The sequence below is a fragment of the Manis javanica genome, chromosome Y (assembly GCF_040802235.1).
Source record: "Manis javanica isolate MJ-LG chromosome Y, MJ_LKY, whole genome shotgun sequence".
In the NCBI taxonomy this organism is placed as follows: Eukaryota; Metazoa; Chordata; class Mammalia; order Pholidota; family Manidae; genus Manis; species Manis javanica.
This window is the reverse complement of record NC_133175.1, coordinates 977,462-999,716: the sequence shown is the minus strand read 5'-3', so window position 1 is coordinate 999,716 and position 22,255 is coordinate 977,462. Positions and strand designations below refer to the sequence as shown.

At 49.0% G+C, this 22,255-nt stretch overlaps 1 protein-coding gene across 2 annotated transcripts; it reads right to left on the bottom strand.

Annotated features, from left to right (window-relative positions):
• Window positions 1–3,046: 3,046 nt before the first annotated feature.
• LOC118967667 (GTPase HRas-like) lies at window positions 3,047–4,375 on the bottom strand. 2 transcript variants are annotated; one of them, XM_036994679.2, is made up of 4 exons: window positions 4,265–4,375; window positions 3,885–4,084; window positions 3,631–3,790; window positions 3,047–3,091 (listed from the first exon to the last, which is right to left on the bottom strand). In XM_036994679.2, exons 1-4 carry the CDS (start codon window positions 4,373–4,375, stop codon window positions 3,047–3,049), a joined length of 516 nt encoding a protein of 171 aa, XP_036850574.2. The 2 variants fall into 2 exon arrangements, with proteins under 2 accessions (XP_036850574.2, XP_036850575.2); XM_036994680.2 differs by lacking the exon at window positions 3,047–3,091 and adding an exon at window positions 3,475–3,537.
• Window positions 4,376–22,255: the final 17,880 nt, after the last annotated feature.

Here is a 22,255-nt window from a genome sequence, read left to right as displayed (position 1 = left end):
AGCAGCAGCAGAGGCCTGAGAGGCAGGCAGCCCCGGAGGTCCAGTGGGGCCTGAGGGGGACTGGTGCAAGCAGCCCCTGCCGTGGGCACGTCATAGCTGCCAGGGCACTGCCCTGGTGCCCACCCATGGGGGGCCCTTAGGACATCCCAGTGGATCCACAAAGCCACATTACACAGCCACTGATGAGGTGGAGGGGCCTCTGGGGATGGGGTCTGCTTGTGATGTGCAGTGAAAGACTGATGGAGCCCAAAACCAGTCACTGTGAGGGCAACTTACAGAAGGGGATGGGTTGTGACCCTGGCCCCGGGCCTCGGGGAGGGGTGGGAGTGGCGGGAGTGAGGTGCCCCTTGGCACCTTGTGTGGTGTCAGGGCCCACACCCAGGTTTAGGGCCATGCATGGAACCAAGCCCCACTACTGGAATGTCTGTGCCCCCAGTTTCTGCCACTGCCTGGCACCACTGTGCTTCATATCCATGGCCAGTTAGAGGCACCTGCACATGAACCTGACTCTGCCACACTCACACGGCCCCACGTGACCCAGGTGTCCATTTCTAGTCGAGAGGTGCAGCTCACAAAGTGAGGGATGGGTCAGATGGGTGAGTGTGACCACTTCCTCCACCCCTTGGGGACAGAAGGCAGTGGCTTAGCCTCCCAGGGCTGCCTGGTATGCAGCTGTGCAGGCTGAGGTCAGAGACTGGGCGTGCGTGCAAGAGGGACTCACTGCTCACTGACAGGCTCTCTAGCCTGTCGCACATTCAGAACACCTGGCTACGTGATGGACCACCGGCCTGCAGCTGGGGCTGGGGCACAGGCTCACCTGTACAGCCCCTGCCGCTGGCCCTCTGTCTCTGGCCACAGCCCCCTAAGAATGCTCCCTGCTGAGCAGTCCCCTTGGGTGTGCTCCAGGACCTTGCATCCCACCAGCCAACACATTCCTTCTCCAAAAAGAGGGGAAAAAAGCCACTCCTCCTCCTACCTTGCTCAGAATTGTGAAGCCTAGTGTTCCTCTGCCTGGAGGTAGCTGCTGGAGGCGCACTGTGTAACTGTTCCCCCAAACTGGAAGCCTTCCTGGTCAGCTGGGGGAGTTCTCCAAGCTGACCCCCAGCAGAAGGTATGGGAGAGTAATGTGGAACACACAGGTGAGTTATTCCCTTTGGCACCAGCCTGTCCTGCTACAGGCCTTCTCTGCTTCCTGCAGTGGACCCGAGAGGAGCAGAGGGCAGGAGCAGAGGGGTGTCTGGCTGGCAGTAACGTAATCCCAACATCGAGGGCCCATGGGGCTCAAGCGCCCATCACTCACCCAGGATATGCGCTTCTCACACAAGGGGATGAACAGCGTGGAGACTGTCCTCAGCATCAGGCCAGGGGGCCACGCAAAAAGACCTGCCTGCAGGGCCAGATGGCCTGGTGTGGAACTCACCTCATTGTTTGGTCTCAGCAAAACCTGAGGAGTCCCCAGGAAGCCCCTGGGCCTGGAGCAAGTATCCCCAGTACCCATAACCCTCCTCACTCCTGGCACTGAGATGCTCCCTGCTCCACCTCGCCCAGCCACCCTGTTGCCAGCACCCAGGGATGGCAGCACGAGGGAGCAAGCACAGGGCCTGAGACTGCCCACTTCTCCCCAGGGGCTGTAGCCCCAGTGACACAATTCCCTCCCAAACTTCCCAGCGAGCAGGGAAGCCACAGGCAGGAGGACCCGGACAATGGCTTGAAGCCAGAATGCTGGATCTATTTCCCTTTAACACCTTCTGGGCTGCCCCTGGGGCCACAGCAGGCCTGGCCCTGCAACGTGACACGCCCATAGACTAAAGATGGGGGTGCAGGGCCCAGGACATGGCTCATGCCCTGTGGCCCCTGCAGCCAGCACCCCACAGCAGGCAGCGACCAGAAGGGTGGAGATGGAGACAGGGCAGAATCTGGCAAGCTGCCCAGAGGCCTTGCACATACCTGCCAACCCAACCTGTGTCCATGGGGAGGTTAGATGCTTGGAGGCCTACGGTGAGGGGTGTCCTGGAGCCAACAGCACACCCTGCCCCTTGACCACTGTGGAAGGTGTACCTCTCACATGACCCAAGTCCCTGACCCAGAAGGGCCTGGCCAGGCCTGAACCAGGGCCTGGGAGGGCAGGTGCAGCACAAACAAGCCCGCAATCAGGATGCACACAGAGGGGACTGAGCTGCCTGTGGCCGGCTCTGGATGTGGGCCCAAAGCAGAGAGGTATGTGGGCTCCTGGGGCCTGTGGATACCCCACAAGGCCATACCAGTGACCTGAGGAAGCTATGGGAGGATCAACAGACCACCCAGTGAGAGGGCAGTAGGGGCAGGAGGGCTGGACACACACACACACTCAGCCAGGACACCAGCCCTGAGCAGCCATCTGGCACCTCTGGGGCAGGCCTCTGCTCCATGTCAGGCTTGGACCCCACAAGCAGAACCTTTCATTACCAGCAACAACTGCCTCCAGGACCCCTAAAACTCAGGAAACAGGATCCCACCCAGAAAAAACTCCAAGGTGGTGGAGCCCCTCCCTGCCCTCAGGGGTTTTTGGGGTTCCCCAATTAGGCCTCTCTCCAAGTGGGGAGTGACCACCCTTCCTCTTAACCACCCACTACTGATTAATGTCAATAAAGTATTTTTTTGTGTTAAGATGCCAAATGCCTTATAGTCAACCCCAGAGGCACAGGGCGGGGTGCCCAGGCCTCCCAAGCACCCTCCCATCAGCTGCCTGTGCCAGGCCACATGTACCACAGCACCCGTCATCGGCCAAATTCCAGGGTCAAGACCATCAATTAATTTGCTGCAATAATTTACTGTGCAAAACATCCCCGAGGTCTGCCATTCACCAACCCCACCCCCCACCCCCGCGGAGCTCAGCAGCCCTTCCTTCCCTCTCCTCCCTCCACCGATGCCTCCTCCCGCATCAGGCCTCTGCATTCAGTGTGGGCACCACGGATCCACAGCGGGAGTGCACGCAGCGTGGTCAGGAGAGCAGGCACTTGCAGCCCGGGCCACCCTCGTCCGGTGGGCTTAGTTTGCACGCCTTGTGCTACCGGATCTCACGCGCCAGGGTGTAGAAGGCATCCTCCACGCCCTGGAAGGGGGCAGGCTCAGGAATCTTCCCCAGTCCCTCCCACTATCTGCAAACTGCCAGGTGCTCACAGCACAACCCTGTGACCACCCCAGGACTACAGGGCAGCCGCTGGTCTGGTTCCAAGCTTGACCACCTGTACCCAGCTCCTGTATGAGCCACCGCCCTTGCCCACCAGAGCCCACTAAGGGGTCAGGGCCAAAGGGACCAGAGGACGTTCTGGAGGCAGAGGGTCCGATGCCCTAGGGTACCCGCTCCAGCCTGGCTCAGGGCAGCTTTCTCCTGGGACCTCCACCTTCCCTAACAGCTGTCAGCACAGACCCCGGCTCTGGCCTCCCTCGCTGCCCTGCCATCCAGGGAGACTTAGAGCGCAAGGGGCTGCTGGGTCACAGGGGTCCTGGAGGGTCCCACAGGTTCCCGGACCTGGAGCCAGAGCCAGAGCAGCAGCCCTGTGTCAAGGGAGAGGGGCAATGGGCACTGCTCACTGGCCAGGTGGGGCGGGGCGGGTCCCTGGCTAGCTGTTGGGTGGGGAGCCTGCTCACCTGACGAGTCTTGGCCGATGTCTCTATGTAGGGGATGCTGTGGCTTCGGGCAAGGTCCTGTGCCTGCTGAGACTCCACAGTGCATGCAGCCAGGTCACACTTGTTCCCTACTAGGATGACGTACACATCATCTGAGTCCTTCAGCCGCTTGATCTGCTCTCTGTGAGGACAGTGTGCTGGTTAGTAGGCTGCAGGCACAGCTGCACCCAGGACATACATAAGACAAGGTCTTTGAGTGCCTGGGGTCAGCTCACCTGCATTTGTGGATGTCCTCGAAAGATTTGGTGTTGGTGATGGTGAATATGCAGATGAAGCCCTCCACAGTGCACAAGAATTGGTCCTGCATGAACCTGTACTCCTCCTGGGTAATCGTTTCCAGGATTTCCAGCAGGCATGGCTCTCCGTCAATGACCACTTGCTCTCCGTCAATGACCACTTGCTTCTGGTAGGATTTCTGTGTGATGACACTGCTCAAGGGCCCTACACCTCCTGGCATGGGGCACTCACATCCCAACTATTCCCTTATTCCATCTCCCATGCCCCACCGTGATGGTGACCTGCTCGTGTGGAGCAGCAGAAGATAAGCCCAGGTCATGATTCAGGGCTGGGGACAGACAGGAGCAGCCCCACCCACCTCGATGGTGGGGCAATACTCTTCCACGAAGTGGTTCCTGATGATCTGGATGGTCAGGGCACTCTTCCCCATACCCGCAGCACCCACCATCACGAGCTTATATTCCATCATCCTCAAGGTGCTACAGTATGAAGCAATCTTGGGGTCTCCTGTCCCACCTGCAAGGAAGCAGCACTCATCCATGCCCAGTCCCCAGAGCTCCTGGTTACTGCCTGGCTGCTTCGCCGTGACATCGAGGTAATGGGGGTTCAGCAAGCATGGTGGCACAGCTGCTCACCTGCAACACTTCCAGCCAGGGTTACAAGAGGGGTCTCTCCTCCAGCTGCATATAATGTCTGAAAGAGTCAGGGAGCAGGCCTCCTTCAAAGACAAGGATGACAGCTTAAAGCAGCTTGCAAATCACACACACAAATTAGATGTTGCTGGGTAGGCACAAATCCTGAACTGGAGGCCCTGCCAGCTGAGGCTGCCAGTTCCCCTCCTGACAAGAACAGGTCTGGCCACAGTGGAGCACACATTGGAGTGTCCAGGTAGTCCAGTACCAGCCAACAACCAGCTCTTGGTGCCATCAGCCATGTTGGTGCATGAAACAAGCATTTACTGAGCACCAACTGCATGCCACCCAATACTCCAGGTACAGGATGACAAGCAGGCAGAGAACGACCCCCCTAACCTGGTGGACTGGCCTGTGCTCCTACACAAGTTATAGAACCCCTGGTGCCCTGTTGACCTAAGAACTTTGTACAAAATAGGGCACATGGGGAGGTTAGGTGGGCGAAAAAGTTCCAGTTAAGCAGACAGACTAGCAGGAAAAGACCATAAGGAGGTATGGGCCCACGGGAACAGGTAAGAAAGAAAAAGGGCCTGGGAAAGGGAAGCCCTCCTACACTGTTGGTGGGAATGTAAATTAGTTCAACCATTGTGGAAACCATTAGGGAGGTTCCTCAAAAAAATCAAAATATAAATAGCATTTGAGTTAGGAATTCCACAACTAGGAATTTACCCTAAGAATGCAGGATCCCAGTTTGAAAAACACATGTGTACCACTATGTTTATCACAGCACTGTTCACAATAGCCAAGAAATGGGAGCAACCTAAGTGTACATCAGGAGATGAATGGATAAAGATGTGGTACATATACACAATGAAATGTTATTCAGCCCTGAGAAGAAACAAATCCTAACATTTGCAACAACGTGGATGGAGCTAGAGGGTATTATGCTCAGTGAAATGAGCCAGGAGAAAGACAAGTATCAAAAGATTTAACTCATCTTTGGAGTCTAAGAACAAAGAAAAAACTGAATGAACAAAACAGCTCACAGAACCCAAGAATGGACTAACAGCTACCAAAGGGAAAGGGCCTGGGGAATATGGGTGGGAAGGGAGGGAAAAAGGGGCATTATGATTAGCATGTGTAATGTCGGGGGGGGCATAGGGAAGGATGTACAACAAAGAGAAGACAAGTAGTGATTCGACAGCATCTTACTATGCTGATGGACAGTGACTCCAATGGGGTATGTGGGGGTAACTTGATGATAGGGGAGTTTAGTAAACATAATGTTCCTCTTGGAGTTGTAGATTAATGAGATCAAAAAAAAAAAAGAAACAAAGACGTTAGAAAAAAAAGGCCTGGGGCACCAGCTGGAGTGTTTGCGATTTGTAATGTTTTATGAGAGAGTGCGTATGAAGGGGCAGCATGCAATTACTTCCTAAACACAGACTCCCTTGGTGTGGGTGACTTCAGTGGGAACCTTGGGACCCCGGCGGGTGAGCAAGCCTTCCAGAGCAATGGCCACAGTGGCACCCACATGTGGCCTGAAGGCACTTACTGGCCCCAAGGAACAAGAGCCTGGGATGCTGAGACTGAGCAGCAAGTCTGGGTGAGGCAGAATGGTGCACCACTGGCACGCTCAGGCCCCATTGCTTGCGTCCCCCGACCCTGCGCAGAGCCCCGCCCACTGGCCGAGGTTCACCTGCGCCCCTGTGAGCTGGAACGCGTGCCGGCAAGGACAGCAGGTTTTCCATCCAACCGCATGACCCGGGCTCACTGAACCCACACCAGCCGCCCTGCTGCACTCTCCACTTGCTGCAATGACTGGTCATGTGGGTGGGGCCGAAGCTGGGTTGGAAGCGGGGGCCATGGCAAGGGAGCATGGCTCGCATGGCGAATCCACTTCGTCTGTGGCAGGTGTGGCTTTGGACGCAGCTCCTGATGCGGGAGGCAGATACTTCGCCAAGCCCGCGCAAACTTGTACCCATCCATCAGCTAGTCACACCCTGCCATTGGGCGCATCCTACCCCAGCCCACTCCGGTTTGCTGAGAGTACTGCCTGTCAGGGTCCAGGCTGGGCGGGGCTTCCTGGAGCATCGTGGAGGGTGTGTCGGCGTGGTTGATTTTCCTGGACTGCATCCGAGGGGTCTGGTTTCTGCTGGACATGGCCAGGCCCAGGGGAGAAAGTGCTATGGGTTCCCAAGTCCAAAGGCAACAGGTACTCCCTGATGTGCCCAGACTCTCCATGAAAAAGGCTAGATTCATGGTGAGATGGAGACCCTTCGCAACAGGGGAACGGGGGCCGGCTGTGTACTGGGTGGGGTCACAAGGGTCCCATCTAAGTGTTAGGCAGGAAAATAAATCTGAGCTGTGTGGAAATAGAGCAAGGCCCCCAGAAAGGACTCAGTTTACCAGTTAATACTAGAAAGCCAGAGAAGACTCAGAGTTAATCAGCTAGTGCTCAGAATTTCAGATCCCACCTTAAATCCAAAATTGCATTTAGAAAAAAACCAAGTATGTTTAAGAAGAAAGGTTCTTAACATTCATTCCTGCAAACAAATAACTGCACAACTTTGAAGAAGGGCAGACTGTCTTGATAAGCTAATTTTGCAAAATACCTAGAGGATTAATAAGAAAAAACATCAGAGCGATGATACTTGAGAGCACTTAACAAGCGCAAACTCTAATACCTTTGTCACATTCCTGAAAAAACCATAAAAGTGGGAATCACCAGCCTTTCAGGGCATTACTCTGCCAGAGGTTGCCTGCAATTAGGATGAAAGTAATTTTTCCCATCCTTCTCAGGACGTTCCGATATCTGAGTTCACTCGGCACCACCCCTAGCCTTAGCCCTAGCCTAAACCATAACACTAACCATTACAGTAATCCTAATCATACAGTAATCCTAAACCTAAATCTAACCCTAAGACTAATACTACGCATAAACTTAACCCTACCCCTTTGCCTAATCAAAAATCTAACCCTAACCCCAGCCATAGGCCAAGTCCTAACCTTAACCCTAAACCTAATCTTAAACCTAAACCTACTGCTACCATTACACCCACCTTTACCCATAAAAATAACCTTAACCCTAATTGTAAACCAAGCCCCAGTCCTAGACCTAAGCTTAAACCTAAGCTGAAAAAGAACCCCGACCCTAACCTTAGACCTAGACATAACACTAATCATAGCCCTATATATAGCCTTAACCCTATCCCTAAATCTAGCCCTAACCCAAAACCAAACCCTAGACATAGCTGTAGCCTTAATCCTAACCCTAATCCTACCACTAAACCTAAATCAAGTCCTTTACCTAACTGTGAAGGAAACCTTAAGCCTAACCCTGAACCAAACCAAAGTCCAAATCCTAACCCTAGGCATAGACATAGATCTTACTCTAACTCTAACCATAACCCAACCCTAACTCTAATCCTAAATCTAAACTGAAACCTAATCCTCAAACTAAACCTAATCCTAATCAAACACGCATACCCCTACACCTAACGCTAACCTAATCCTAAACGTAACCCTCAGCCACACTGTCACCCTTACCCTAACTCCAAACATAACACAAACCCTAACTTTAATCCTAAACCTAACCCTAACCCTAATCCTGCACCTACCCCTAATACTAACCCTGAAGCTAATCAAAATCCTAATCCTCAACCACACCATCACCCTCAACCTAATCTGAAACCTAACCCAAACATCAACCCTGAATCCTAATCCTTACTCTAACCCTAGACCTAGTCATAGCCCTAATCTTAACCCGAATGCTACCGTTACCCTAACATTAACCTTAGTCAGAGCCCTTACATGAAACCTATTACTGACACTAACCCTAACTCTAGTCCTAGCCCTAATCTTAACCCTAGCCATAGCCATAGCCTTAACCCAAACTCTAACTCTAAACATAATCCTAAACCCAGCTGTAAGCCAACGCATAACCCTAACACTACTACTAACCCTAGCCCTAACCCTACCCTTGGCCCTAGTCATAACTCTAAACTTAACCCAAGCTCTAAATCTTACTCTAATCCTAGTCCTAGCACTAACCCTAACCCTAACCCTAGCCATAGTTTAGCCCAAACCCTAATCCTAATATTAACACTAACCCTAACTGTAAATCCTGGCCAAGGTCAAGGCTTAATGCTAACCCTAATCTTAAGCCTAGACCTAGCCCTAAACCTAACCCAAGACCTAGCTGTGGTCCTAATCTTAAATGTAATCCTAATACTAACCCTAACACTAAACCTAAACCTAACCCTAGACTTAGCCCTAACACAAGCCCTAGACATAGCCGTAACACTAATACTAACACCAGCTCCAGTACCCTGCCCACCAAGATGTCCCTCCAGGAGATCCATCAGCAGTGCCAGCCCCCTCCTAAATTCCCTGACCCTAAATGCCCCCTAGTGTCTCCCAAAGTGCCCTCAAGACTCTTCCTGCTGTAGTGGCAGGTCTGGAGGCTGCTGTGGCCCCACATCTGGAGGCTTCTCTGGCCTCAGCTCAGGGGGCTGCTGTGGCCCCAGATCTGTGGGTTCCGGCTGCTTCCTGAGCCACCACAGGCTCCACAGAGCCCACGGCCATTGAAGGTACCACAAACCTGCTGACTGCTGCAGCCAGTCCTCGGGGGCCTCCAGCTGCTGTGGAGAGGATGTGGGTCAGTCCTCTGGAGGCTGCTTCTGAGGTGGACCTGACCTCCTCTTCCTCTGAGCCCCCTGAATGCAGACAGGTCTAGGCAAAAACTTGAGCTGCAGCCAGATCTCTCTACCTTGGAGTCTAAAAGCCCATATCATCTCCCTAAATACCAGTTATTAATGTTTGCCTTATCTGTGTCTTCTCTGGGAATTTCAAAGCAGACCTTATGTCCTTAGACAACTTCTGATACTACAGACTGCTGCTTCATTTGAAACAGCAAGTATGGAATCTGCTCACTTTCTTGGTATTGGCTGGTTTAAATTTATGTTTTTATCACTACGGTTCTAGTCTCCTCTCCTCTCCTGGTGGATTCAGGAGCTTCAGTGGACAGAGGGCAGTGTCAAGGATCAGGAGGGAAAAGTTAATAATTTTGTATGTCTGCATTTTCCCCTAATTCTTTGTTTTCCATTTTAACAAAAGTCCTGAAGCCACCTTAACTTTGAACATTGCTCCTGTGACTTCTGGTCCCCATCAGATGTCTAAGTCTGTCATTAGGCACAGCCAAGAGAAAGACATCATCTCAGCATGATCTCCCCATTCACCACGCTTCTCCTAATCAATCTCTACCTGCCACTTGCAACACAAACACACACACACATACACAGACAAATATGAGATACATCTCTATTCAAGTTTAAAAATCACTTTCATAGCTGCATAATTTATACAATACATTCAATAAGGTTGGATATACAATTCAATGACTGTTGTCAAGCATAAGCTGTCCTATAACCACAAATACAATCAACACCCTAGAAGTGTGGTTGTAGTTAATCATTATTCAGAGAAGGTTATGAGAATAACTCAAAATCCACAATATATAATGGAAAGTGTGGATACATGTAATCAATAGGGTTAAATGTGGAAAAATTAAATTCTAAATTGTAGGAGGCACCATTTAAATGGTGGAAGGATACAAAATTAACTTGGAGAGGAGCTCAGAGCTTCCATCTCACATTACATACAAGGCAAGGGTGTCTCCTCCCACAATGTCTCTTCAACATGGTACTGGAATTTCTAGCTGATACAATTGGACAAGGAAAACAAATAAAAGTTATACAGATTGGCAAAGAAGAAGAAGAAATTACCTGTATTTGTGTTTTATCTGTGTAGAAAACTCTGAAGGAATAAACAAAGAAACCCCTCCTGGTACTACTAGGGTGTTTATAGCAAGGGGCAGTGCACAAGGTTAGGAGGCAGGACTCGGGGACTTTCCTAGATACCAGAAATAAGTAAGTAGAATAAGACATTTAAAATACAGTACCATTAACGATAGCAACTGCAACATGAAATACTTAGATATAAATGTAACAAGATACGTTTAATACCTGTATGAGTAAGACCATAAAACTCTAATGGATGAAATCAAAGAACTAAATAAACAGAGAGATATTCTATGCATCCACATAGGAAGGCCAATATTGTCTAGATATCAGTTCTTCTCAATTTGATCTAAGATTTAATGCATTCTTTATCAAAATCCCAGCAAATTATTTTGTGGGTATTAACTAACTGGGTCTAAAGTTTATGTTGAGAGGCAAAAGTCCCAGAACAACCAACACAATATTGAAGAAGAATGAAGTTGGAGGACTGACACTACTATAAAGCAACATAATCAAAATGATTTAGCATTGGCAAAACAATAGGTAATAGATTAGTCGAACATGATAAAAATCCAGAAACAGACCCCATAAATTTAGTCACCTGGTCTTTGACAAAGGAGCAAAAGTAAAACAATGGAACAAAGTTAGATTTTGACAAATGGTGCTAGAAAAACTGGGTGTCATGTGCAAAAAGGGAGTCTAGACACAGCCATTATATGAAAGGAAAGGAGTGACACACAGCAGCAATTTACCGGAGAATTCCGCTTTATTAGGGAAAGGTGCTGGGTTATATAGGATGGGGCATGGGGTGATTGTGGTGTTACTTCTACGGGGCTGGTGGCTGTTGGCTAGGTGCTGGGATTGGGAGGGGGGCGAGAGGTGATTGGGCTTCAGGTGGTGCCGGCAGAAACCGAGGACAACTCCCCCACCCTGCGAAGAGAAGCTGGAAGTTCACCATCTTACTGGTGGGGGCCCTTCATTCCCCCCTTTCTCCTCTATGGGGTTGTGGACGTTGTTTTCTCTCTGGCTGCTTCCTGCTGAACAGGGGTGGAGAAGGGAGTGAGGGCTTGAGGACTGGGAGGAAAGGGTTGATATGACTCCCCACAGTAAGGATGGGTAGATGTGAACTTCTTCAGGTTGGAAATCAATGAAGGTACCCTGTAACCATAGGTCGAGTACCTGTTGATTCCAATGATGCCAAGAGGATATGGGTGTCAGGAGCCAGGCATCTGCGGCCATTGTTTCCAGGAACAGTTTCCAGTGGACAGAGGGGTCTATCTCAGTGTGTGGTGAGGAGGTTACATGAGGGTGAGGGATCTTCTGTGTCCAGAAGCTGGTAGTTCCTGAGTAAAAGCTGGTTGAAAGCTTGATTAGAGATTTTTCTGACTTGGGATTTAATGAACTTTATTATACAGGGTAAGAAGAGACAGAAGAGAAGAATGGCTATTATGGGTCCTGCAATGGGCCAGACCCAGGTAAAGAGGGGATTTGTTAGTATTGAAGAGAATGGGTTGGAATTGGAAGCAGAGTGGAGGCTGGAGGCAAGGTCGGTGAGTTTGGTGATGTCAGCTTCCACAATGCCGGATTCTTTGATGTAATAGCAGCACTCAACCCGGAGGAAGACACAGGTGCCTCCCTTCTCAGCTGTAAGCAGATCTAATGCCTGCCGGTTTTGAAAGGTGACCTTAGCTAGTGAAGTGACCTGTCTTTGGAGAGAGGCTAGGGAATTGGCAGTGGATGTCAGGGCTCCCTCAAGTTTGGCGTTGAGATCTCTAACTGCCCATAGAGAGTGACCCAAGGCTCTTCCTGAAAACCCTGCCCCAATGGCTGAGGTGGTCAAAGAGATACCGACCATGATGGGAAGGAAAGCAGCCCTTTTTGTGCATGAGGGCAAGGGAGGCTGGAGCTCAATAAATTCTGCCATGCTGTAAAGTGTATGCTGTGGGATTAAGATGATGAGAATGCAGGGTGTATTGGAGTTGGGAGGCAGTGAGTTGAAAAGACCTCCATTACACCAAAAGAAGTGTCCTGGTTGCATAAAAGTCTTAGAGCAGGAGGTAGGGGTGTAGATAGAGAGGCAGTGAAGTGCGCTGGATGGGGCTGGAGTTGGGCCTACACAGTGGTGGATGGTGAGATTATCTGTGTATTCTGGTTCTCATAGGGGTATGTCTGCCAGGGGACAGAGGGGTTGTCCTTCTGCATGGAAGGAGTAGTTGGAAATAATAAGGAGCATGGCGGCCAGCAGTGGGCGCTGTAGTGATGTGCACAAGAAACAATTGGTGGTGTTGAGGGTGTGGTTGAGAAAGATGGTGGTATCCTGATTGAGCTGTAATGAAGAGTAGGAGAAATTGGAAGAGGGGCAGGGATAAGAAGATGAAGAGGCGCCGTCAAGCATTTGGATAATGACTTTTATGGAATGTCTGATATCTGATGCAACTTGAGAGATCTGGGAGTGAGAGGGAACATACTCTCAAGAGATATGAAGGGTACCATGGGGGGTCGAGGACCCCCCGTAGTAAACTGAGGCTGTGACTCTGGCAGCCCATTGAGAGTCCCAGGGACCTGGGATTGATAAGGAGAATGAGCCGTTGGGATATTACATGAAACAGTTGGAGGAGTAATACTGTGGGTACCAGGAGTTACCCATTTAGTGAATGGTGCAAGACTGGTAGGAACATCTCCCATAGGTGTCTGGCCATCGCCTGCAATAGGCTTGTTTTTAGTCATAGAGGAAGCAGAGATAGGGAGAATAAAGGTAGCTGCTAGTGAATACTTCAGTGGAGGGAGGAAGGTGGAGGTATAAAGGCTTAGAGCAGCCTTTCAGAGGGCAGTCTGATGTGGTAGTGAGGGCAGTAACTCTTGTTTGATGCTGTGTGTAAGTCTGTCTGACTTTGAATCACCATACAAAGGAGGCTGGGATGGCAGGGAAAGCAATAGGAATGAGGAAAAAAAGTGAGAGGGCAGTAAAGGAGGAAAAAGTCATGATTCGGGTATGGATGGCAAAGGGGGTGAATGGGATTTTGGAGGAAAGAGGACAGTAAGGTCAGGAGTCTGGAGGGAGTGAGAGTCTATAAACTTTTGTAGGTTAAGAGATCTTTTAGGTGATGTGGGGACAGAATGGTAAGGAGCGCCCTGAATATTAGTTTATGAGCTTCCTTCTGCAAGAGCTGTCCAGCGGCTAATGCTCGTAGGCAGGGGGCCCATCCCTGAACTATGGGGTCTAATTGCTTGGAGAGATAAGCTACTGGGGCAAAGGATGGGCCATAATATTGGCCTAGGACTCCTAGAGCTTGACTGGACCTCTCATGAATGTATAATGAGAAGGGCTTCGACAAATCAGGAAGATGGAGAGCTGGGGTTTCCACAAGGGCTTGACGGAGCTTAAGGAAGGAGTGTCGGGGTGAAGATGATAATGGTTCTTCAGGGGGGCCCTTGCTGAGGTCATATAGGGGTCTTGCTAACAGGGAGAGTTTAGGGATCCATGCTCTAAAATACCCAGCCAAGCCTAGAAAGGAAAGGATTTCTGTCTTGGTTTAGGGAACGGGCAGGTCAGAGAGGAGCCGTTTTCTGTCTAAGGTAATGGACTTTGTTTTTTGAGATAGGAGGAATCTGAGGTAAGTGACAGAAGAGGACGAGATTTGAGCTTTGATGGGGGATACCTGGTAACCTCTGGAAGCTAGAAGGTTAAGTAGGGAGGCAGTGTCAAGTTGAGACTGTTCCCAGGAGGGTCTGCAGAGTAGACGGTCATCCACGTATTGTAATAAGGTGGACTCGGAGTGATCATGATTAAACTGTTTGAGGTCCTGAGCTAGGACCTGTATAAAAATATGGGGACTATCTAAGGAGCCTTGTGGCAAACTGTCCAAGTGAGTTGTTCAGACTGTCTTGTGTATGGGTCCGTCCAGGTGAAGATGAAAAAATCTTGGGAGGAGGGGTCTAGAGGGATAGAAAAATGCGTCCTTGAATCTAGGACTGAGAAGTGGAATGCTGAGGCAGGGATCTGCGATAAAAGGGTTTATGGATTTGGAACTAAGGGATGGATAGGGACAATGGCCATGTTGATGAGGTGAAGGTCTTGGACGAGGTGGAAAGATACGTTGGTTTTTTTAACAGCTAATATGGGGGTATTAAACGGGGAGTGAGTGGGTCTGAGTTAATTTTTGTTTAAGAGATCTTGAATGATGTGTTGGAGGCTTATGAGGGCTGAAGTGGTTAGGGGATATTGGGCCTGACAGATATACTGAGAGGGGTCATGTAATTCGATAGGGGCAGGAGGACATAGAGTTACTGAAGAGCTTGTAATGTCCCAAACTTTGGGATTTACAGGGTGTATGAGGGCGGAACCGGAGCTTTCATTGGGTAGAGGGGGGGTCATTGGCTATGAGGGCCATCAAAAAGGGAGTACTGGGGTCTGTGGGAGTGGATATAGCTATGGAAACGTGGAGGAGGGAAAGGATGTCCTGTTTTAGTAAAGGGATGGGACATTGGGGCATAACTAGGGAGGAGTGGGAGAAAGGTATGGGAGTGTCTTGGATTGTGCATAATGGGAAAATCTGTTTACTTCTTACCCCAACTACAGGAGTAATGGCAGGCATGGTAGGGCCCCGGTATTCTTGCAAGACTGAGAAGGTGGCTCTTGTATCTAGGAGGAAGGAGATGGGGCGACCGTCTACTGTTAAAGTAACCCTGGGCTCCTGTTTGGTGATGGAAATGGTCAGGCAAGAAGCCCCCGGGCCCCTTCATTCTTCTGCCAGCCTCACAACAGCAGGCTTAGAATGGGGATTGTTCATCCACTCTCCCCTTTGGGTGGCTGAGCAATCAGACCCCCAGTGGCCCTTTATGTGGCATCTGGGGCATGGGGTGGTAGGAGATCTGGGGGAGGGGCATGCCCTTGATGAGTGTCGTTCTTGTCTGCACTTGAAATAAGCTCCTGGGGGTGCTTGTTTGTAGAAGGGCGCCCAGGTTGTGGTTTTATCAGCTGGGCCAACATTTGGAAATTGGCCTGATCAGCCTTTTGTTTACGGTGTTCTCTCTCCTCCTCCTGGTTATGTAAGACTTTAAAGGCCACTGTTAGGATCTCAGTCTGTGGGGTAGTGGGGCCCTGTTCTAACTTTTTGAGTTTAGTTTTAATGTCAGGGTAGGTTTGAGCTAGGAAGTATGTCATAAGTACATGTCTTCCATCAGGCGTTTCTGGGTCTAGGCTGGTATACTGTAATAGGGCTTGAGTGAGTCTATCTAAGAACTCGGAGAGGGTTTCATCTCTCTTTTGAATTATGTCTTGGAGCTTTTGAAAACTGACTACTTTACAAGCTGCCTTTTTCAGACCTGGTATTAAGCAGGAGGCAAAAATATCTCGAGAACAGAGACTCCTGGCAGTGTTATAGTCCCAGAGTGGGTCTTGTTCGGGGACAGTGGTGGAGCCACGGGGGTAGGTGGGGTCAGTCCTGTGGGTTTCGGTAGCATGAGTTTGGGCAAAGTCCCAAACTCATCTACACTCTTCATGGAGGGGAGTATTGGCCAGGAGCATGAAAATGTCATGATGTGTGAGGCTGTAAGACTGGAGGGTCTATTGAAACTCTTTGATGTATGTAGTGGGATCAGTGGAAAAGGAACCTAGGTGTTTCTCAAGTTGGGCTAAATCTCCTAAAGAGAAAGGGACGTGAATACTCATGATGCCTTCAGATCCTGCTACTTCCCAGAGGGTGGCAGTAATTTTGGGAGGCACTCGGGACTGAGTCTGAGGGGAACTGAAGGGTTCTGGCTCAGTCTTTGGGGGTGGTGGTGATGTGGTCCAGCCGCGCCTAGTCGAGCAGGTACTTAAGTGTGGAAGGAGGGGTGAAGAAAATAAAGATAGAAAGAACTGGGAGGGCTGATGCTCCCACGCATTGCCAGCCAGAAGCCCAGCTGCTTACCTTTGCCACTCCAGTTGGGCTTAAACTCACAATTCTGAGGTTGAGTCCCATGCTCTGCTAACTGAGCTACAGCAGGGCTCCTGTTAGTTGCTTATGGAATGCATATACAGAATGTTCTTTGTTTTCCATTCTTGCTACATCGGTGAGTAGGGGAAGGGCATAGCTAGAAGCAGGGGTGGTGTTTTTACACATCTTCAAGGTCTCCCTATTTTCAGAGTGAGGAGTCTTGGCTCATCTTCGAGGACAAGATATGTTTTTGTGGACAGACAAAATTCCAAGGACTGCACCGGTTGTTCTCAAGCTTGTGCTTTCTTATGCTGTGTTCGGGGAAGGTGCTTTCTTTTTCTGCTTACAAATATGTGAGCAGACAAAGGTGGTCTCTAACAGGGGAGAAACAGGTGATGAGGGCAAAGATGGAGGAGGCTCCTGGGACTTAGTTAAAGGGGGGCTGAAAGGCTCAGGCTTAATCTGCAGAGGACGAAGGTGGAGGAGGTGATATGGGGGAGGAGATGGTGGGGGAGGAAGGGAGAAAGGCTGTTGTAGGAGAAGAAGGGAAAGGGAGTGAATGGGAGGCTTCTGCAGGGGTGGTGACTTGCAGGCTATGAGAACTTGAGGGGGGCGGGGGGAGGAGGAGGCGGAAAGCTTCGATATAGGGAATCTCCTTCCATTTTTTCAGGCGCTGGCAGTAGTTAAAGAGGTCACGAGTGATGTTAGGATCAAGAGTTTCCCCTGTGGGCCATTGGTTGTTATTGTCTAGGGGATATGTCAGCCAATCTTGAGAGCAGTATTTATGGAGAAGTTTTGGTTTTATAGCAGGTGTCAGGGAGAGGGTAGCCAGATGCTTAAGCAGGCATTCAAGAGGTGAACTTTCATGGAGGGATGAGGAGGCTCCTATGGTTAAAGGACAGAGAAGGAGACAAACAGGGGAAGACAAACGGAAATCCTCAGACCGGAGGCAGATGGCAAGGAGACAAAGGGTGTCCCCGATGATCTTTGGTGGCCTGTGGAAACTCGTATATGAGTTGGAATTTCTTAGGAAGTGTGGGTCATCACCCAGACTTCCCTAAGAAGGCAGAGTGCAGGAGTCACGAGGTACCTAGTACTAGGAATTTTCGGTGGATGGAAGGATTTTGGCAGACAGAACGGAAAGACGAAGGGGGAAAAGGGAGTGTTCTCATCCAAAAAGGAGTCATCTCGTTTATGGCTGTTGGAGGAGGGGCCTGAGGGCCTGTTGCAGCTGTGAAGGCCTGAGGCAGGGTTTATGGCTGTTTGAGGGGGGGCCTGAGGGTCTGCAGCAGCTGTGAAGGCCGGAGGTGGCAATTTATGGCTGTTGGAGGGGGGGCCTGAGGGTCTGCTGCAGCTGTAAAGGTCGGAGGTGGCAATTTATGGCTGTTGGAGGGGGGCTTGAGGGTCTGCTGCAGCCGTGAAGGCCAGAGGCGGGGACAGTTCCCTCCTCATCCCTGAGTGTCAGAGCCTTGAGAGATGATCACGGTCAATGGCACTGCGATAGCTCGGGGCAGAGTGGCCCACTCTGGGGAAAACTTACCTAAGGCCAGAGAGGAGTGGTGAGTGTGATGAGCCAGTGCTGGAAAAAGAGGACAAGGGCAAGCTGCTGCTGGTGTCAGGGGGAAGACGGGGCCCAGTTCGGGTGTCCTGTCTCCCGAGTTTCTTCACCAATGAAAGGAAAGGAGCGACACACAGCAGCAATTCACTGGAGAATTCCGCTTTATTAGGGAAAGGTGCTGGGTTATATAGGAAGGGGCATGGGGTGATTGTGGTGTTACTTCTATGAGACTGGTGGCTATTGGCTAGGTGCTGGGATTGGGAGGGGGTGAGAGGTGATTGGGCTTCAGGTGGCGCCAGCAGGAACTGAGGATCCCTAAGAGAAGCCGGAAGTTCATTATCTTACTGGTGGGGGCTCTTCATTATACCCACCACAAATTAAACTCAAAAGTGAATCACAGAACTACATATAAAATGAAAAATTACAAAACTGAATACGCAGCTACTGCGCAGTCGTCCAACGAATGTGTTCTGTGTGCGCGCCCAATGGCTGCCTGCCCTAGACTGATGGTGCTGCCTGCCAATGCGTGCCCAGTCACTCGCAGGCCCACCCCAGACAGGTATCCCTCGCAGCCATTGAGTGAGTGCTGACGCGATGCAGGTTAACAATGGGTGGACCCGCAAAAACGTGTTTCTGGTGGCTGCGCCGTAGCTGCAGGCTCTGCTGCTTCCATATTCAGTACTCAGTAGCGTCGCAAGCACTGCCAGGAGAGGGATTTCTAAGGGCTCCCTCCATTCTTTTGTCCACCGGCCCTGTCCGCAGGAGCGCCCCAGCGCCCCAGTCCAGCTGACCTGTCTGCATGGTGGGCCTGGTGGAGACCAGATGTTGGACCAGCTGAAGTCGGTCTGACGGGAATTGCCATGTCAACAACTTCGCCACCGCCGCTGCCACAGTGTCCCTCAAAGCCCGTCGCCCCCGGTTAACAGTCCATTCTGGGAGAGCATGAGGGCCGTAGGCTGTGGGTAGGTGGCGGCCCCTCAGTATGGCCTGCGGGTGTCCGTGCCCTGCCCTGAGCAGCAGCGGCGGCTGCACTGCAGAGCCTACGCGGTGCCCGACAGCCCCGGCAGGACGTGGGGCAGCGCCACGGGCAGCTGACTCCAAAGTTGGGGGCAGACTGGCGGCGCAGGTGGTGGCCGCACGTGACGCTCCAGCTGCACTTGCTCCAGGCGCTGGGTCAAGGTAGGCAGGGCACCATGACATGCAGGCCCGTGGCTCGTGTGTTTAGTGGGATGTGGCCCCAGGCGGCGGGTTCTGTGAGTGCTGCAGTTTTGTTCCTTCAGTTTTTTCTTTGTTGTTATACTTCACAAATGAGGGAAATCATTTGGTACTTGTCTGTCCCCACCTGGCTTATTTCACTGAGCATAATATCCTCTAGCTCCATCCATGTTGTTGCAAATGATAGGATTAGTTTATTACTTATGGCTGAATAGTAAAAACATTGTGTATATGTACCACCTCTTCTTTATCCATTCATCTACTGATGGACACTTAGGTTGTTTCCATATCTTGGCTCCTGTAAATATAGCTGCAGTACACACAGGGGTGCACGTCTTTTTTAATCTGAGAAGCTGTTTTCTTTGGGTGGATTCCTGGGAGTTGAATTCCTGGGTCAAATGGTATTTCTATTTTGAGTGTTATGAGGAACCTCCATACTGCTTTCCCCAGCAGTTGAACTACTTTACATTCCCCCCAGCAGTGTAGGAGGGTTCCCTTTTCTCCGCATCCTCGCCAGCATTTGTTGTTCCTAGGCTTTTGGGTGTTGATCATCCTAACTTGTGTGAGGTGATACCTCATTTGGTTTTAATTTGAATTTCCCTGATAATTAGCAAGGTGGAGCATCTTTTCATGTGCCTGTTGACCATCCAAATTTCTTCTTTGGAGAAGTGTCTGTACCCAATTTTTAATTGGATAATTTGCTTTTTGTTTGTTGTGGTGTATGAGCTCTTTGTATGTTTTGGATGTCAACCCCTTATTGGATATGTCATTTATAAGTATATTCTCCCATACTGTAGGATATCTTCTTGTCCTTCTGATGGTATCCTTTGCTGTACAGAAGCTTCTCAGTTTAATATAGTCCCAGTTGTTCATTTTTGTTTTGTTTCCATTTCCTGGGGAGATGCATTCATGAAGAAATTGTCCATGTATATGTCTAAGAGATTTTAGCCTGTGATTTTTTCTAAGAGTTCTATGGTTTCATGACTTACATTCAGGTCTTTTTAAAATCTCTTTTGAGTTTACTTTTGTATACAGGGTTAGACAGTGATCCAGTTTCATTCTCGTACATGTAGCTGTCCAGTTTTGCCAACACCAGCTGTTGAGGAGGCTGTCATTTCCCCAGTGTGTATCCATGGCTCCTTTCTCCTTTATCATATGTTAATTGACCATATATGCTTGGGTTAATATCTGGAATCTCAATTCTGTTTCCCTGGTCTGTGTGTCTGTTCTTGTGACAGTACTAAATTGTCTTGATTACTATGGCTTTGTTGTAGAGCTTGAAGTTGGGAAGAGATATCCCCCTGCTTTTTTCTTCCTTCTCAGGATTGCTTTGGCTAGTTTGGGACTTTGTGGTTCCATATGAACTGTTGAACTATTTGTTGCAGTTTGTTGAGGAATGCTGTTGGTATTTTAAGAGCGATTGCATTGAATCTGTAGATTGTTTTAGCCAGGATGACCATTTTGACAATATTAATTCTTCCTACCCAAGAGTATGGGATGAGTTTCTATTTGTTAGCATCCTCTTTAATTTCTCTGAAGACTGTCTTGTAATTTTCAGAGTATAGTAGGCCTTTCACTACCATGGCTAGGTTTATTCATAGGTTTATTTGTTTATTTTATTATTTTTCATGAAATTGTGAACACAATTGTTTTCCTGATTTCTCTTTCTGCTAGTTCTTCGTTGGTGTATAGGAAAGCAACAGATTCCTGTGTATTAATTTTGTCTCCTGCAAGTTTGCTGAATTCAGGTATTAGTTCTAGTGGTTATGGAGTGGAGTCCTTAGGGTTTTTTTATGTACAATATCATGTAATCTGCAAATAGTGACAGTTTGACTTGTTCTTTACCAATCTGGATGCCTTGTATTTCTTTGTTTTGTCTGATTGCCGTGGCTCGGACCTCCAGTATGCTATGTTGCATAACAGTGGGGAGAGTGGGCATCCATGTCTTGTTCCTATCTTAGAGGAAAAGCTTTCAGCTTCTCACTGTTAAGTATGCTATTGGCTGTGGGCTTGTCATATATGGCCTTTATTATGTCAATGTACTTCCCTCCATACCCATTTTGTTGAGAGTTTTATTGTAAATGGTTGGGTTTTGTTGAATGCTTTTCCAGCGTCTATGGAGATGATCGTGGGGCTTTTGTCCTTCTTTTTGTTGATGTTGTGGATGATGCTGATGGATTTTGAAATGTTGTACCATCCTTGCGTACCTGGAATAAATCTGACTTGATCATGATGGATGATCCCCTTGATGTATTTTTGAATTTGGTGTGCTAATATTTTGTTGAATATTTTTGCATCTATGTTTGTTAGCATGTTGGTCTGTAACTTTCTTTTTCATGTGGTTTCTTTGACTGGTTTTGGTGTCATGGTGATGCTGGCCTCATAGAATTAGTTTGGAAGTATTCCTTCCTCTTCTACATTTTGGAAAAGCTTAAGTAGGATGGTGGTAGATCTACACTAAATGTTTGATTAATGTCAGTGGTGAAGCCATGTGGTTCAGGTGTTTTGTTCTCAGGTAGATTTTAGATTACCCTTTCAATTTAGTTGCTGGTAATTGGTCTGTTCAGATTTTCTGTTCTTCGTGCGTTAGCCTTGGAAGGTTGCATTGTTCTAGAAAATTGTTTGTTTCTTCTACGTTATCCAGTTTGTTAGCATATAATTTTCCATTGTATTCTGTAATAATTCTATATTTCTGTGGTTCCCTTAGTGATTTTTCCTTTCTCATTTCTGATTCTGTTTATGTGTGCAGGCTCTCTTTTTTTCTTGATCTGGCTAGGGGTTTATCTATTTTGTTAATTTTCTCAAAGAATCAGCTCCTGCTTTCATTGTTTTATTCTTCTCTATTTTATTTATGTCTGCTTTAATCTTCATTATGTTCCTCTTTGTGCTGACTTTGGGCCTCATTTGTTCTTCTTTTTCTCGTAGTGATAATTGTGAATTTAGACTGTTTATATGGGATTGTTGTTCTTCTCTGAGGTAGGCCTTTATTGAAATATACTTCCCTCTTAGCACCACCTTGTCTGTGTCCCACAGATTTTGCACTGTTGAATTATTGTTGTCATTCGTCTCCATATATTGTTTGATCTTTGTTTATATTTGTTCATTGATCTGTTGGTTATTTAGGAGCATGTTGTTAAGCCTCAATGTAATGGTAGGCTTTTTCATTTTATTTGTACAGTTTATTTCTAGTTTCATACCCATGTGGTGTGAGAAGTTGCACCTCGT